Genomic DNA, 16207 nt, shown 5'->3' with positions numbered 1-16207 from the left:
TGCCTTTGGCATTATAGAGTCTTGTGTCCGTTAGGATGACTGCTCTGAAAACACAAACACATACATCAAGCACCATTGTTCCCATGTAATACTTAATAATAAATAAATAAGAATAATTTATTTTTTCCTTCTATCCTGTGACATTAAATCAGGGGTCACCAAACGCAGTCCTGGAGGGCCAGTGTCCTGCAGAGTTTAGCTCCAACTCTAACCAAACACACCTGAACCAGCTAATCAAGGTCTTACTAGGTATACTTGAAACTTCCAGGCAGGAGTGTTGAGGCAAGTTTGGGCTAAACTCTGCAGGAAACCGGCCCTCCGGGACAGTTTGGTGACCCCTGACCTAAAGGGTTTCTTTGCATTCAAGGTTTATAAGTAGTTTAGTTTGTGAGATATTTGTATAAGGTCTAATTGCTGAAAGTTTCTTATTTATCAGTGTTCTCCGTTTGTTTAGGGACGTGACTTTAGGTGACATCGTTACAGTTGGCGAATGCCGACCCCTCAGCAAGACGGTGAGGTTCAACGTCCTGAAGGTCACCAAGGCAGCTGGAGCCAAGAAGCAGTTCCAGAAGTTCTAGAACTGTTTTAACAATATGGCACCTCTGTATTGTTTGTGGAAAATAAAATAAAATAAATCTGTTCTTTAAATCGGTTTGTTTTTACTGTTGATTTAGTCTCCAAGTCACTTTGCAAAAGCATCCTGCTCTTATATGCCCCTCAACATGCTTTTTTTTTCAGCCAAGTAATTTTAGTGCTGTGCTTGTCTTTTTTTTTTTTCACCTTTTTCCTTTAAATGTAGTTTTATAGTGGTCACCAATAAATTTGTATGTATTAGTGTGACTGATGTTTGTTTATGTAGGTTATGATGAACTCAACATTGGTTTTGTAGGCTGATCATTAATTCATTTAATGTTAATGAATGATTTAACTTTTACAGCCAGGTGAGTTTTTATTTTATGCTTCCCTGTCACTATCCATCACTACCGAGAGACTTGCCTACACATTTAGAAATGTCTATGCATATCCTCCCATTTAATGAGTACTCTACATCTGATTGTAGGTGGTGAAGTCCATTAATATTTCGCGGTAGTTGCTGTAATAAAAACCAGATCCTATTTGAACTCAATGAAGTAGAAAATAGATGCCATTTGCTTAGTCTTCGGTGCTATTAGCACAGAGTGTAAGTTAAAGTAACATCTTATTCGCCATTGCCAATAATCTCGGCTAAATCTGAATGGGGGAAGTATTGGACATGAATGTTTCCCTCATTATGCTACTTCTACACCGAGGTGTTGGCCTCATCAATAGCAGTGCTGGACTCCTCCAGCAGATGGTGCTGCATACGGTCGTGTTTGAACCTGGCGGCGCGAAATCTTAGATTATACACTGTATATTCGGTGTTTTTCAATGTCTGCGTATCTAATGAGAACAAAACTTTCAACGGATAGTTGCTTACATTAATACTCCATGTTTGGCGCGTTATATATCTGCTCTTATGATTATCAGAACAGGCATGACGTTAAGCTATGTGCAAACAGCTAGCTAATTTGTAAACTAAACTGATTGTTGATGATGATATTCGTTGTTTGTTGATACAGGCTTGTAATAAATGGAAGGGCTTGTTTACCGTTGGAGAGGAGTTTGATGTTGAGGTATGGAATTTACTTTTAGTTTTGAAATGCATTTTAAAGGGTGTTAGTACAATTGAGTAATGCCACCTCCACGTTAACTGTACATCTTATGTGCTTGGTAATAATATGACAGACTATAATTTGTATTTCGATATATTCTGCCTTTTAGGAGTTTTATTTACAAATGACAACGACACGTATTTGCTTGGTTATCTTGTCATCCATAATTTTTCATCTGTAGGATTTGCTTGAAGCTGATTGGACGCGTCCAACAGAGCACACATCTTCTTCCACTCCTTTTGTAGCACCATCATCTGAATCCTTACATGTACAGCAGAGCTCCGTTAGCTTGTCATCAGGCCCTAGGGAAAATCCATCTGAATCTGGTTCTGTTCTGACTCCCCCAGCATGTGGCACTATCAATGCCCTACCAGATCTCTCCATGCCTTGCCGTCAGTCAATCTCTGCCTCCGTCTCTTCTCTCCGAGCGCCCGCGCCATCCCTGCAACCTTCCTCTAACCTAATAAACCCTCCACCCCAAGCATCTCTCAGTGTCCTGCAGAGAAACCTCCCTCCACAGGGTGACTTTGACAACTGGGATGTGGATCTGGAGGAACTGGATAGCATTCCTCCGATGGTTTCTGAGCCACAAAATAATCCAGCTGCACCACTGGACAACGTTTCACCCACTAAACGGATGAGGCCGTCAGCACCAGAAGTGCCCTATCATGGCAGGTTTGGTGCTACCTTCTCAGTGTCAATTACACGGCCCTTAGTCAACACCTCATTCGCGTCCACCATCCAAGGCTCCACGTGACCATCTACCCCTATGCAGAATGCAAATCACATGCGTGGCCCCGCAACACCAGTCTTGCGATTCCCCAGACCTGTGACTCCCAAGCCTCCAGTTGTGTCGCCTCAGTGCCAGAGGGGAGCTTCGACACCAAGGACCCCGCTGCAGCCCCGAGGGTCTCTTTTCCACTCTGTGTCTTCCACTACTGATTCCTCTTCCACATTTACACCTCGTCCTCTCAACACGCCTGTCCTGACCAATCACCTGGTCCAGCTGGTGTCTGCAGCCAATAAGACACCTCAGAGACCACAGAGTTGCATGATGCCAGCCAAAGCACGTCGTTTTGCTGGCCCGGCAGGAGCACTACCAATACAGGTCAGCTAAGCACTATTTTAGCTGATTATTCTTAATGTCAAACAATATGTACTGCTCAGAACTGTTATTTAGTGTACTGCAAGGCTATTTCTCTTTAAAACCGATGTTTATTATTGTTCTGTACCCTGCAGTCTGGAAATTTCCATTGGTTTCTCATGACTGACATATAGAATTTCTGATTTATTTTCATTTCAATGGTTTAATTTCTGTTTGTTGTCTTGTAGGTCAGTGGACGGAGTCTTGTTGACATTGTTGTGTCAGTTCCTCAGACGCCTGCACATGGAGCTGTTGCTCGGCTGAGAAGTAATGTATGTAAATATGGGATCTTCCACATTCCAGATTAAACTACTGTCGATAGACTTGAGACTTGTAGGGGCACATTTTATTGTGCTGTTTATTCCAGCATTGTTATTGTTAGCTAAAACTAAAAATCTTTTTTTTGGTTGAAATAAATCTAAAATATTATAAATATTACAAACCCAATTTAAAAAAAACTAACAAAAATCAGAAACCAACTGAACGAACTCTCAGTGGTTTTGAAGTTCTATTTAAATTACTATAACTATAAGTGAAATAAAAATAACTTTCTAAAGCTATAATAGTAAAACAAATAATGACAGAAGCATGTAACAGATTTACTAAAACTTAAGCTAAAATGAAAACGATGTATAAAAATCTAAAAGTCAATTCAAAATTTAAATAAATAATAGTATAAGTAGTACTGAAAAGACATTCCCAGTGTAAGGAGACATAAATTGATATAAACAAACATTACTTAAAAGTAAATAATGTTTGCACCAATTCTGGCTGATTAATAAATAAATAAAATCAGTTATTTTAAATGCTAAATTAAATGCTGTTAAATGATGGCACACACATGTAAAAATTGCATCAACAATTAAATATCCAATCTTAGTTGATACCGATAGGGAAAAAATATGATATGGTGCCAAGATATTGTGAATTCCTCCTTTTTTCTTTTTATTACCATTTCTCTTTCTCTCTCTCTTTCTTTCTTTTTTTTTTTTACACTATTCCACAGTTATGTGGAATTGCTCACAGGTCCACTTTCTCTCACACATACTCACAAACTTGCACTCATCAGACACGGTGTTCATTTTTCACAGCAGGTTTCCAGCTCTCAGGTGAGTGAGGAAGAGGAGTTCAGCAGGGGTCCATGGGCAGTGATGAAGACTGAGATGGGATTGGATGAGAAGAACCCTTCTTGCTTTCTGTACTCTTACAGTGTTGTCATGGTACTCTGCAAGGTGAGCTACAGAAATCTCACAGCACACTGTGTATTTAAATGAGCTTATTTGAGTGGTCGTGTTATCAATATAGTTAAGGATCGAACTTTGTTCGTCTGCAGATTTCTTAGTTTTTATCTGGATTTGTTCAGTAAATATTTGTATTACTTTTATTTATGCCTAAAGTGGAAGTCCATGGCTATAATCAGGACAAATGAGGAATCTCAGCTCCCTAAATGATTAACACAAACATAATCACTGTTGTCATCAGTCACCTTAAAGTGATTATTAATGTAATTTTAATGTGTTTTGCCCAGTGTGTCATAACGATCCTCTGCTAATAGTACATGTGTGTTAAATATTCATTAGGCTGACAAATGCTGAATAGCTTTTCACTTGATTTATTACCAATGGCCTTGAGGCTGTGCTGCAACTTATGCTTTTTCTTTTATTCTCTTGTTTTTCTTTGGTGCTTATTTGTGACTTACAACTTTCTCACACACACCAGGCTGCTCTCAGGCAGCTAGCTAAGAATAAGGTCTTGAAGAGTATCACACACACTCAAGCAGATGCGAAGGCCGTCTTCAGAGATCCCACAGGTACTAATAATTAGGATATAATGTACACCACCAGGCAAACATTATTAGCTGAAAGTATCTAGTGACTAAACAAATGAAAACTATATTTTAGCCCCCCCTCATCCAACTTCATGAGGCTGGGGCGCATTTTAAACAACTCATTTAGTATTGTATACTGTGTACTTGTTGCAGCTTTCTATAATAATAATACTAATAAAATACATATAAATATAATTCAAAACTGAAATGTCTTAAGTTGCTTAAGTATTTAAAACATGTTTAATATAATTACAAACTAATTCAGTAAGAAAGATTGTGTCCAAAGTTTGACTTGGTATGTGTATATATAAACAATAAAACACAGCTTACTTTCTCCATGATGATATGGGTGACCTTATCCTCTTCTCTCTCTCTCACACACACACAATCACAGTGACTGAAATCAGGGGGTCACTGACTGAGCTGGTGTTCTTGGTCTGATTGCACTCTTATTTCCAGAAGTCTTTTTTTTTTACTTCTCTCTTTCTGTTTTTTTCTTTTGCACTCTGAAGGTGAGATGCAGGGTACGGTTCATCGTCGCCTGGTAGAGAAAAGACTGGGAGAGCTCAAGACAGGAGCTGTGTTACTACTCAAACAAGTTACTATATTTCAGACCTCATTATAGACTATCACAGGAAATAATATGAACTTTAGATTACACCAGAAGTTGTTTTAATTTACTCATTATTATTATTACTCTGAGCCATGGCTTAACAGATAGCACATGCAGAGCTGTGGGCAATACAAGTTCTTTCTTCACTCTTTCAGTTCTTCACTCTTCTCTATCATTTCCAGTCCTCTACTGTGGTCCTCTACACACAATTCTCATTATTTTTTAAAGGTTGGTGTATTTTCACCGTCACACCGAAATCACTACCTGAACGTCACACCCAATAACCTTCTCAGGATATACCCACCGGATGGGGTCTACCATAACTCCCAGCAATCCCACCCTCCACTAGTGAGTCACCTTGTTCTGTTCTCAAGGGTATTATTACTTTTCTGTATTTTGTATTTTCAAGAGCCTTTCTTCAGGTGTTTAATGAGCCTGATATTGTGGTCTCCAACATTTTGCTTGTTTGTTGGTGAATTACCTGTCTTCAGGAGATGATCGCTTTCCAAAATATTGCTTAATTAAACAATTTGTGGTGTCTTTATTATTTGTTTTGTGTTCATTTCACCCCGGTTGTTGCATGTACGTACGTGCAGGAGCTTGCATTGCATAGTGAACCCACAAGGCCTGCAGGGGGCCCGGTCTCTCAGTCTGTCAAGCACCTACAGTGTCCAGACCAACAGGAGACACAGCATGGGACACAGGTGTGTATGTTGGAGTATCATCAATTGAGCAATATCACACAAGCAACTTGAAGCAAGAGTGCCGTTTTAATCTCAGAGCAATGTACTTACTGAAAGCTGGTGTGTTATTGAGTATGTGAGTGGAGTGGAGTGACCGATTACTTTTTCCTGCTTTAAGGGTGTGTTTACTAGGGCTGGGTAAAAAAAATCTCGATATTAATCGATTCTCATTTTTATGGAACGATATTGATTCTTCAATCCCAAGAATCGATTAGTCTACTCTAGCCTGTTTTCAGTTAATGGACGGAACATTGAAGGGTACTTCCCATTCAATATATCGCAATAAGCATTGTGCTTTGGTACTTTTAATATGACGCAAAGTCTCAGATTTCAAATTCTGTTGCAGTATTGCAAATTGCAGTATTCAAACAATAAATGGCGTTTTGGTTTAATGTGGAGTGACAGATCACTGTAGCGCCTCAGTTCAACAGGCGAGGCCCACGTGAACGGATCGTCTCTTCCACATTAATACCAGTTTCAGCACAAAATATTCATGATTAAACATCCGAAGGTAAGTTAAAAGAAAGAGTACAACTTTACAATCCGTATCCTGTCTCAAGTAATCGCTCAGTTAGTGTTTCAGCCGCGTAAAGACGTCAATATAACGTTTTGTAAACAATGTCACATAACGTAGCATTTACCTCAGAAACACATATTCGTTGACCATAAACTCATTAGTCAGATAGAAAAATAAACAGTAGATAGGAGCATTTTGCTATATATGCATCAAATAACATTCATTATAAATTTGACTGTTCTTCAATGTTTTATGTTTGAATATATCCAAGTTTTTATGACAGCCACCATTGTTTATATTTAAAAAAACGAATTGAAGTAGAAATATTATGTCATTGTAACTTTATTATTTTAAAAACGTCATTAAGTGTAATTTTAACAAATCAGTCAATTTTAACCTTCAATATTATAGTAATGTAGTACCGACTGACTCTCATGTATATTTTACAGCATTAGTTTTTCTCTTGAGAAAATGTGGCTTGTGCTGTACCTGATATATATCCAAAATAATCTATATTGAATCGAATCGCAAGCTTGTGAATGTGAATCGAATCGTGAAATTTGTGTCAAAACCCAGCCCTAGTGTTTACACTTGGAGTTTGGCTCTTTTGGTCCGGTTAAAAAAAAAATCGCATTTAGTCCTGGTTCGCTTAGCATTCTCCCTGTCATTTTTAACACCAAACCTAAAGATACAAAATAAAAGGCATATAGATACGGGCACAACCTAATTGGACAGTGTTTATGGCATATATTTTGAAAACGAAACTGCTTTGTGCTGGGCTAAATACACTCTTTGTATGTGTACATATGTGGTGGTATTTTTACTGGCTGATAACTTACAAAGAGCTTATAAAATGTGCAAAGGAGTCAAAACAGTAGCAGGAATTCCTCCATTGCACATGGAGATCTGCTGCAAGGAGACTGCGGCTCTGACGCCTGTAACTGTAATGGGCAGCATAACTTCTATAAGACGGGAAGACGAGACCGGTTATGCTTGAGCATTCTGTCTTTTTTGGCTCACATCTTGTGACATCACAAGATATTTTTGGTTAGTTTTCTGTTCATATATCATTCGACTCGCACCAGAGTTCATTTGAAAGTGGACCGACACCCCCCTGAAAAGATTGGTCTTGGTCTGATTGTTTAGTGTGCAAGTTCTGATGGCAGCATTTACACTTACTCAAACGAACCACATCAGAGCGAGTTTTAATTAAACCAAACCTGCCAAGTGTAAACACACTAAGTGTTCTGTAAACACTCTGCTTCATATTTTCCGCTGCCAAACAAAATCTGCTCTGTGATTTGTTTCCCATACAACAATAAAATTCGCTACTTAACCATCATAGAATGATTCATAATTGGGGAAAAAATAACTAGCTAGTCACATGGTTGTTCCTCCATCATTTGAACCATGTTGGTTTAACAATATTGGACTGTTGTAAATAGGGCTGGGTATCGTTCAAAAATTTTCGATACTGATACCTTGACTTCGATACCGGTTTCTGAACGATACTTTTTTCGATACCAATTTTATGAAATCTATTTGAACAAGATTACATTATCTAAAAAAAACCTTTGGTTTTATTTTTCAGCTTGTTGATGTTTATACAGATTCAAAGCCACTGCACAAAGGAACAAAATATAACAAACAAAAAATCAGTGCAAATAGTTTTAATAAAGCTCAAATAGTCTTCAGTTTACACATCTGTTAGCTACATTTACACTAGTGCGTGTGACAGAATCACCTAGCTCAGACAGAATCGTCATTTCTATTCATTTTCTATTGATTTACTGATAAGTATTAGCAGTTTCTAGCACTGTCTGCCTGTGCTCTCTCTTCCATGATCGCTGCTCTGACTCAGAGGTTATAATATATTTCATTTCATCAACAATACATGGCCAAAACACACGGCAATCGGAAGTTATTACAAAAACTTGATGGTGGTTTAAAGTGAGTTTTGAGTAAAAGCGGAATATAAATCTTATTTATTGTCTTATGCAGGGGTTAAATTGAGATTTGTTATGTGTGTGTGTGTGTGTGTGAGGGGAGGGGGCTCTATGGTATCGAGCTTATATATGTATGTGTATATATGTATGTGTGTGTATATATATATATATATTATATATATGTGTGTTTTGTTTTTTGTGCAAATTATTTATTCTATTCCCACTAATCTCATTAATACTTTCATTTCAAATTCTTACATTTGATCTATAAATTCAATTGACACTGAAAAATACAACTGCATTAAATAATTATTATGAGATTATTTTAAATATTTTTTAATATTCAAACAAGAAATTATGGTGGAAATGATACTTTTCAACTAAATTAAAACGCCAGTAGGTGCCAGTGGTGAGCGTTTAATGAGTGATTCATTGAGTCATTCATTCAAACGATTCGTTCAAACGGCAGATTCATCAGATGTTTATGCATGGGCTAATGAAACTTTGACTCAACCGATTCGTTCAAAACACGGAAATCAATCAGCAATGAAATCGTCTGGTTGCTGTGAGATGCGCTGTTTCTTCCTAAAATGTAAGTTACCTAATATTATTGTATTTGCTTATTGAACTGTTTATAGAACTATAGGCTCAGCCCCAGACGGCCCCCGGCCCAATTTAAACCCTGGTCTTATGTAGCATGATGCTACAGTGTGCATGAATGGTCACATAACACGTGCTTTCGGTCTTGTAGTACGAACGGACATCTGGATATGATTGGAACTCTACACAGCTCCGGCGCTACTCTCCACTGGAAATGAATGACTTTCGGTCTGTCATTTGTCGGAGATGGTGGAAAGCCAGCTTGAAACGCAGTGGAAACGTCAGTATGACGAGGATCGTTTTCATTTTAAAACAAAAGCACACCAGTGTAAATGTAGCCTTACAGCTACGGGGGCTGGGACGCATTCACACTAAATCCTCATGTGTGAGCCACATCTCTGAGTGTCACAGTTGCGGACCGACTGTGCAGACCTATAGTAAGATACCACGAGCAGACTCCTACGTACGTTTTCGCATCGCTCTCGCGGATGTCAAACACTGATCGATCTGCGCCTCACTGACCTTGATGAGATTCACCCCTTAGGTATTGAAATTTGGTACCGAGCGACGAGACGTTTTTCGATACTCGATAGTATCGAGGCAATTCGGTCAGTGCCTAAAAAGTATCGAACTCGATACCCAGCCCTAGTTGTAAATGACATCACGTACAGGTGGTGGAGTAATCTCTGGTAATTAATAGCTTTGAGAATTCAATTAATGTCTGATTATTATAGTTTGTTTACTATGCTTATGTGACCACAGATTGAGATATGTAGTTTCAAACACAAATTTGCAATGCTGTTTGCGAATGTTGATTGGAACTGTGGTTTCGGGAAACACAGAATCGTTGAACTATGTTGGTAACTCTGGAACTTGAGACAATAGTTGGATAATCATGTTTTTGGGACAACTTCCACGCTCGTATATTTTGGTCTGGAACAGCACAAACATAGACAAGCAAAGCCATAATTTTGCCAGACCCAATTGAATTTGGCACAAAATTTTGTTACTCTTCTCTGACCCCGAAATGACACTATATGTAAGTTAATTTAAACAATATTCAACTGCCTTGACATTCTAAAAAGCACTGAGGAAGAAAACAAGAGGACTCGCACATCAGTAATAAGAAAGCTTTTGAATCTACATCAGCATCCTTACAAAACCAGACTATGGGTTTACTGTAGAATATATAACCTTAGTGACTCTAAAGCTCTTGTTAGGCCTAGAATGAGCTGATCTATATATCCGCCAAAATTGAGCGTATCGTGATTTGTGATAAATGTTTGCTTATCGCACACCCCTAAGCTGGATTCTTTTTCATTCATGAATTGTTCACATTGTGCTTTATTTGAACATACGATATGAGATTTTCAGATAAGAATAATGCAATTATCCTAATGGCTTTTATCACACAATTCACTAGACACTCTTAAATTTCAACAAATAATGATTTGTCTTCCAAACAGCGGGTGGTATGCTGTACTCAGTTGTACTGTCTGTTTGAATTTAGATGGGGAAAAAAATAAGTAACATAATTTTAAGATGCTTTGGTGTTTTTGAATCGTGAAGTGAGTGTATGCATTTGAGTATTAATCTGTGTCTGTGAATGTTTCTTTTAAGATGACCTTGATGAGCTGCTCGGGGAGTTACCTGTGGGGGAATATAACGGATTACATTGATCACACGGTCACTTTATATACAGAGTGTAATTGTAGAGCATGTCTCATATTAATACATATTATAACCATACACACTAATAAACAAGCAACACCTGCTACCCAAAGACTACTTTTGTTCAGGTTTTGTGTACACCTTTGTAAATATGTACATAAATCACTTGCATAAGTCTCATGCATAAATTGAAAAAATAAATACCCGATAAGACCCATAAATAATGTGTTCACTTATTGAGTCTTGCTGACAAATGCCACATGCGTTTGTAGCTAGTATTAGATGGGTTGAAGGAACATGTCTGTACTGATCAATGTTAATTTAATGCCGAATCCTTTTTTTTTTTTGGCAAGATTTCCTTGTGAATTTAAATCAGCCATTAAGGCTACAGTTTGCCAGCTGGATTCCCCCTCAAAGGACTCGTATGGCGTAATTAGTCATTTTTGATGCACAAGCAGAGTGGCTGGCATGATGGGGTTTGTTCGCGCTGTTTAAAAGCTTTTCCATGTCTTACTGCAAAATTTCTTGAGTAGTTGACATTATTTGATCATTTCATTGATTATAACTGGAAGTCCCTGCCTGTTTCTTTGTCTTTCACCGCCATCTTTTAATTTACATTTTTACCTGCCTTGATTAATATTTATATCTCATGAATTGCTCTGCACTGTCTTGGTCTCACTGTCTCAACAGCATGTCACTCTGTGTATTATTGATGTCTAGATTAGGTTTATTCACTGTGAGTGATTATAAAGTCATGAAGGTGCAATTACTTATTCAGTCTTCCCTGGCATACCTTGTTGAATAATTAATTGATTAAATATTAAATCTCTTGTCCTTTCTGCATAACTTATCATTTGAGGTGGAGGAGACAGGGTGTCTGCGGGGTCTTAAAAAGTATTAAAAGTTGATAAATCAATTTAGAGAAAATTAAGGCCCTTAAAAAGTTTGTAAAAGTCTTAAACGCCATTTTCCAAGGTATTGCATTTTGTATTATCTTTTCATTATGTATATTTGTCAGAATAGTGGGGTTTTGTGTAGTTTATTTATGGAATCCCGCAAGATTTGACGTCATCTGTTACGGCCCTCACTGACTGACTGTGCCGCTGCGTGATAGCGCGGGGCTTGTTGATCGCGCTCTCGCTGAATTTCTGACCATTACCGCATGCTCCCGCGATTTTTGTGTCTGCTCCCGCAAACATTCTAATATTGTATAATTTTCACGCATCAGGCCGCCACTATCAATATGGGGGTTCACAAAGTAACGCGGTTTAGTTGTGCTATCTTACAATCAATATATAGTAAAAGTAAATTAAATTGTCGCCGATGTAACCGGTTAAAACTTGGAGGGGTGATGAGGTCTTAAAATGTATGGAAAGAGTCTTAAAAAAGGTCTTAAAAGGTATTAAATTTAACTCCATGATTCCTGTATATACCCTGAGGAGAGTAAAATCCATTTGCTGGTAGTATATGTTTGTGTATTAAAAAAATGTCCCCTACATATATAAAATATATATAGGTTATGATGTTTCTCTTGATTATAGATGATACAAAATCTCATCTCAACACTTTTGATGAATGGCTATGCTATTTTTATTTTTGTCATTTCATCTGAATATCAACATTTGTGAGATTTATTCACAGTTAAACAGTTTTGAGGTTAACGGATCTAATTTTGTCTCTCTGGAAATAGTGATGTATTGCATTGTATTATGGTGAATATAATAACATAGATAATATTTTGGTGTCTATTTGTTAACAAGGGATTTGTGGACATGTAAATGTTTTGATTTGTGGAGTTAAAATTTGTTTTTTTTCTCTCAGTGAAAAGATAAAATTAGACCCTTGGGTTAAAGATGGCTCCTCCAAAATTAGCACAGAAGATTATTCAAATAAACGGTCAAAACACAATTTTGATTTAGAATTTTACAACCATAAAACATGAAAATAATAATTCTGTCAAATTTAGCCAGGGGGCTTCTTGCCCCAGGTAGGGGGCCCATTTACCCCAGCAGTAAACTACTACTGTCAGTGCTATAACTAAATTAGCAAGTGATTATATTTATTTCCTTTAATAACACATTGGTTGATGCATCATCAGCCTGCACAAGATAAACTTCTAAATTACAATTTAAAAATAAATGCACATTGTTCTTAAGGAGGTATCTTACCCTATAAATATTTTTTCTTATAGATCAAACTTTTGTACCGTTGCTTTGGCCCAACATCTCACCATCTTCAGTAATATGTGATTTAGCAGATGCAGATTTTAGTTTATCTACCTGACTATTATTTAATATTATTTTTTTATCTACTTCCAAAAGCTTTGTATGTTTCATCAAACGCGATGTCATCTTTAAATGGCTAAATGCAGCTTTAACAGCTTTTGATCTGAACTTTGAAATTCTCACAGGCATTTTTATCCATTAATAAAGCTGTTCTTGAGTTTGACACTGCTTTAATATTGAGCTCAGAACTGAGACGGGATCTGATCTAATCTGTCAGCATATCACAGATGTCTCTTGTTACTCGGAGAATGATTGTGAGTTTTATCCAGGGCCCAGAGGAGGACTAATCTATGTTTAAACTTTGCTCATTACTGCAGCTGAGGGGGCACAGGGACCTTGCCTTATTCGCTTCATTAAGTCATTAACAGTCTGGAAGCCCTGCATCTGTCAGCAATATCGGTGCCCCCACAGAGATATTGTTGCGAGACGAGCTGTGAATGGCATATGTAAGCGATAGAGGATAGGGATTATCAGCGGATGTATAATTACAGCCATCGTTTTTATATGTCCTCTTCCATTGGACTCTTTCCCCATGTTAATTTCTATGCTAAAGGGATAATAAGCCATATTCGACTTATTTCATTTCTTTCATAAAATGAGAGATTTGTTCACTTATCCTCAGCACTCTTGGCTCGTCTAGATTCTGTCAGATGAATCACCCCAGTGATGTCTTTTTGAGAGGCATTTTAAGCATTGTGTGCTGTATGATGTGTATCAGTCACTAGGGGGCGACATGCGCACTAAGGATCAGACTCCGATTGAAGTGTGTTAACAGAGTCATTACTGAGCCAAGGGCAGGATTTAGGGGGCCGGAGGCCCCTGGGCTTGAGGTTATGTTTGGGCCCTACACACTACAAATGCCTTCAACTAGAACATCAAACAAACAAAGTTTAGATGTAATATTAAATAGTCATTATAATACAATAAGCAAGATGTGTTCTCTAAGATGAGAGATCAAAACCCTAAAATAGCATTGACAAAAAAAAAGAAAAAAGCCAGAGATCTATTAGTATATCTGTTGTTATATCTGCGTTCTGTTATGTCAGGTTCTTATTTAATCAATAAATTCAAACCGAATAAAAAGACAAGGTGGCTGTTAACAATCAAATGAAATTACTATCAACAAAATCCATAAATGGATTTTGCATAAATTATGAAAAGTTTAAATACAACATTTAAATGTAGAAATAGTAAATGACTGCAAAATATAAGCTACTTTTTAAAATATGAAACAACTGCCAGTAGGTGGCAGCAAGAGACTTGTCTTAATGAGTGAGTTGAATCAACTGATTAATTAAAAATGCTGATTCATTTAACTTCCAAATGACTGTACTTACAGGCCTGTGTGTTAACAGAGTCATTACTGAGCCAAGGGCAGGACTTAGGGGGCCGGAGGCCCCTGGGCTTGAGGTTATGTTTGGGCCCTACACACTACAAATGCCTTCAACTAGAACATCAAACAAACAAAGATAAATGGATTTTGCATAAATTATGAAAAGTTTAAATACAACATTTAAATGTAGAAATAGTAAATGACTGCAAAATATAAGCTACTTTTTAAAATATGAAACAACTGCCAGTAGGTGGCAGCAAGAGACTTGTCTTAATGCGTGAGTTGAATCAACTGATTAATTAAAAATGCTGATTCATTTAACTTCCAAATGACTGTACTTACAGACCTTTTTCATGGGATGCGAAATTACCCATTATGCTTTGCGCGTACGTGTATGGAGGATGCCTGAGTTAGGCTATAAATAAACCAAATCACATCGTGTGGGTTATGTTACAAAATAACGGCATTACAAAATAATGTTACAAAATAACGGCGTAGTGGAAAGAGCTGGATGCTCCTGCGTAGCTGGCCCCGGCAGGTCTTGTAGCCATGCTGCTGCTGTGTTGTGGAAGGTGGGTATTTATAATTGGAGCAACACTTCTAGTTTGGCTGCATGCAGTGCTTGAAGTGGAAAAAAAGAAGTGTCGGTACTCCCCCCACATCTCCAACCCCAAATGTATTTAATGCCGAAAGAAAGAAAAATGAATGAAAATTGTTTAGAGCATTTTAATATAAATAAGCACCAGTTAAGCTGCGATACCAAACAGGACCACAGGGAGACACCAAAAGACCACTAAACCGGCTGCCTTAACCTGACTGTAGATGCTACAATACGGATCCATTCAGAATAACTAAACCACTGACCAGCGCATAATCTAAAACACCTTCAGCCGGCATTCATTATAAAACACTCGTGCTTTTAAGCCAAATACACACTGAAAATAATAATTTACTGCCATCTGGACGCGAGTCACTATTCTCTCCAACATCTCTGATGAAATTGTCAGTGTTTTCTGCTGTTTTGAACTTATTATTTATTACTAATGCATTCCCTTACTGATTCCTTGAACTTTCCAGAAATTTACCGGTTTCAAATAACCTCCTGGGTAGTGTGCTTTATAGTGTCATTTCTAATCACCCAGACACTGACGCTTTGACTCAGTACCAACATGTCAGAAGTGCCGGCCCACTTCAAGCACTGACTGCATGATTCAATGTAAAGACGTATTTTTACAGCAATATTTAACCAATTAGAAATTTCAGATATAACAAAATTGTTTAGCTCTAAAAAAAAAGTGCTAATGGTGATGTACTGTGCAATAATAAAGTAACCAATATGTTCTGATTTTTGAAAGGTGCAAAATGCAGTGGCCAGTGGTGGTATGACAGGGCTATCTTGTACTGATGAGCAGTGCCGATGGAATGCAGGAACCAGAAGAAACCTTGAACAGAAAAGAATTAGATGACATTTAGCCGTCACAAAGCTGAGGATGTATATGGTGCATCATCAACAAGAGAGGGAGAAAGGCTGCTTACCATCTACAACTTCTGGAAATAAAGTGCCCTGTTCCCAAGAACAACACCACCTCTCTAGCAGACCATTTCACTATGAATAATAGTGACATCAAAGTGGTTGATGGGAAGCCTGAATGGCAGAGGAACGGAGTCAGGGGCTACTACAGACAGATATAATTAGGCATGTTTTGTACTGGGCTGAGAATGGCAAAACTACTTGTCTGGTCTCCAAAGGAACACATTCTGATACATTTACCATACGATGCAGAGTATTTAACAGAGCAGGTTACTCGTCTTAGAGGCTTTTACTTCTCAGTGATG

At 37.7% G+C, this 16207-nt stretch overlaps 1 protein-coding gene and 1 long non-coding RNA gene across 3 annotated transcripts; both read left to right on the top strand.

Annotated features, from left to right (window-relative positions):
* The first annotated feature begins 1353 nt into the window (after positions 1-1353).
* On the top strand, positions 1354-4177 carry LOC107590423 (uncharacterized protein C17orf53-like). The gene is made up of 6 exons (XM_016279168.1): positions 1354-1528; positions 1599-1652; positions 1937-2799; positions 3024-3107; positions 3927-4067; positions 4169-4177. Exons 3-6 carry the CDS (start codon positions 2461-2463, stop codon positions 4175-4177), a joined length of 573 nt encoding a protein of 190 aa, XP_016134654.1. The 5' UTR covers positions 1354-1528; positions 1599-1652; positions 1937-2460.
* Positions 4178-4584: 407 nt separating this feature from the next.
* LOC107590364 (uncharacterized) lies at positions 4585-10961 on the top strand. Of its 2 annotated transcripts, none has more exons than XR_001609781.1 (4): positions 4585-4645; positions 5176-5261; positions 5505-5624; positions 10703-10961. It is a non-coding gene; the product is annotated as an uncharacterized lncRNA (long non-coding RNA). The 2 variants fall into 2 exon arrangements; XR_001609780.1 differs by lacking the exon at positions 10703-10961 and adding an exon at positions 5873-5926.
* Positions 10962-16207: the final 5246 nt, after the last annotated feature.

This window comes from Sinocyclocheilus grahami, unplaced genomic scaffold, assembly GCF_001515645.1.
Source record: "Sinocyclocheilus grahami isolate Dianchi unplaced genomic scaffold, SAMN03320097.WGS_v1.1 scaffold127.1, whole genome shotgun sequence".
Taxonomy (NCBI): Eukaryota; Metazoa; Chordata; class Actinopteri; order Cypriniformes; family Cyprinidae; genus Sinocyclocheilus; species Sinocyclocheilus grahami.
The sequence above is the reverse complement of the archived record's forward strand: the minus strand, read 5'-3'. Positions and strand labels throughout refer to the sequence as shown.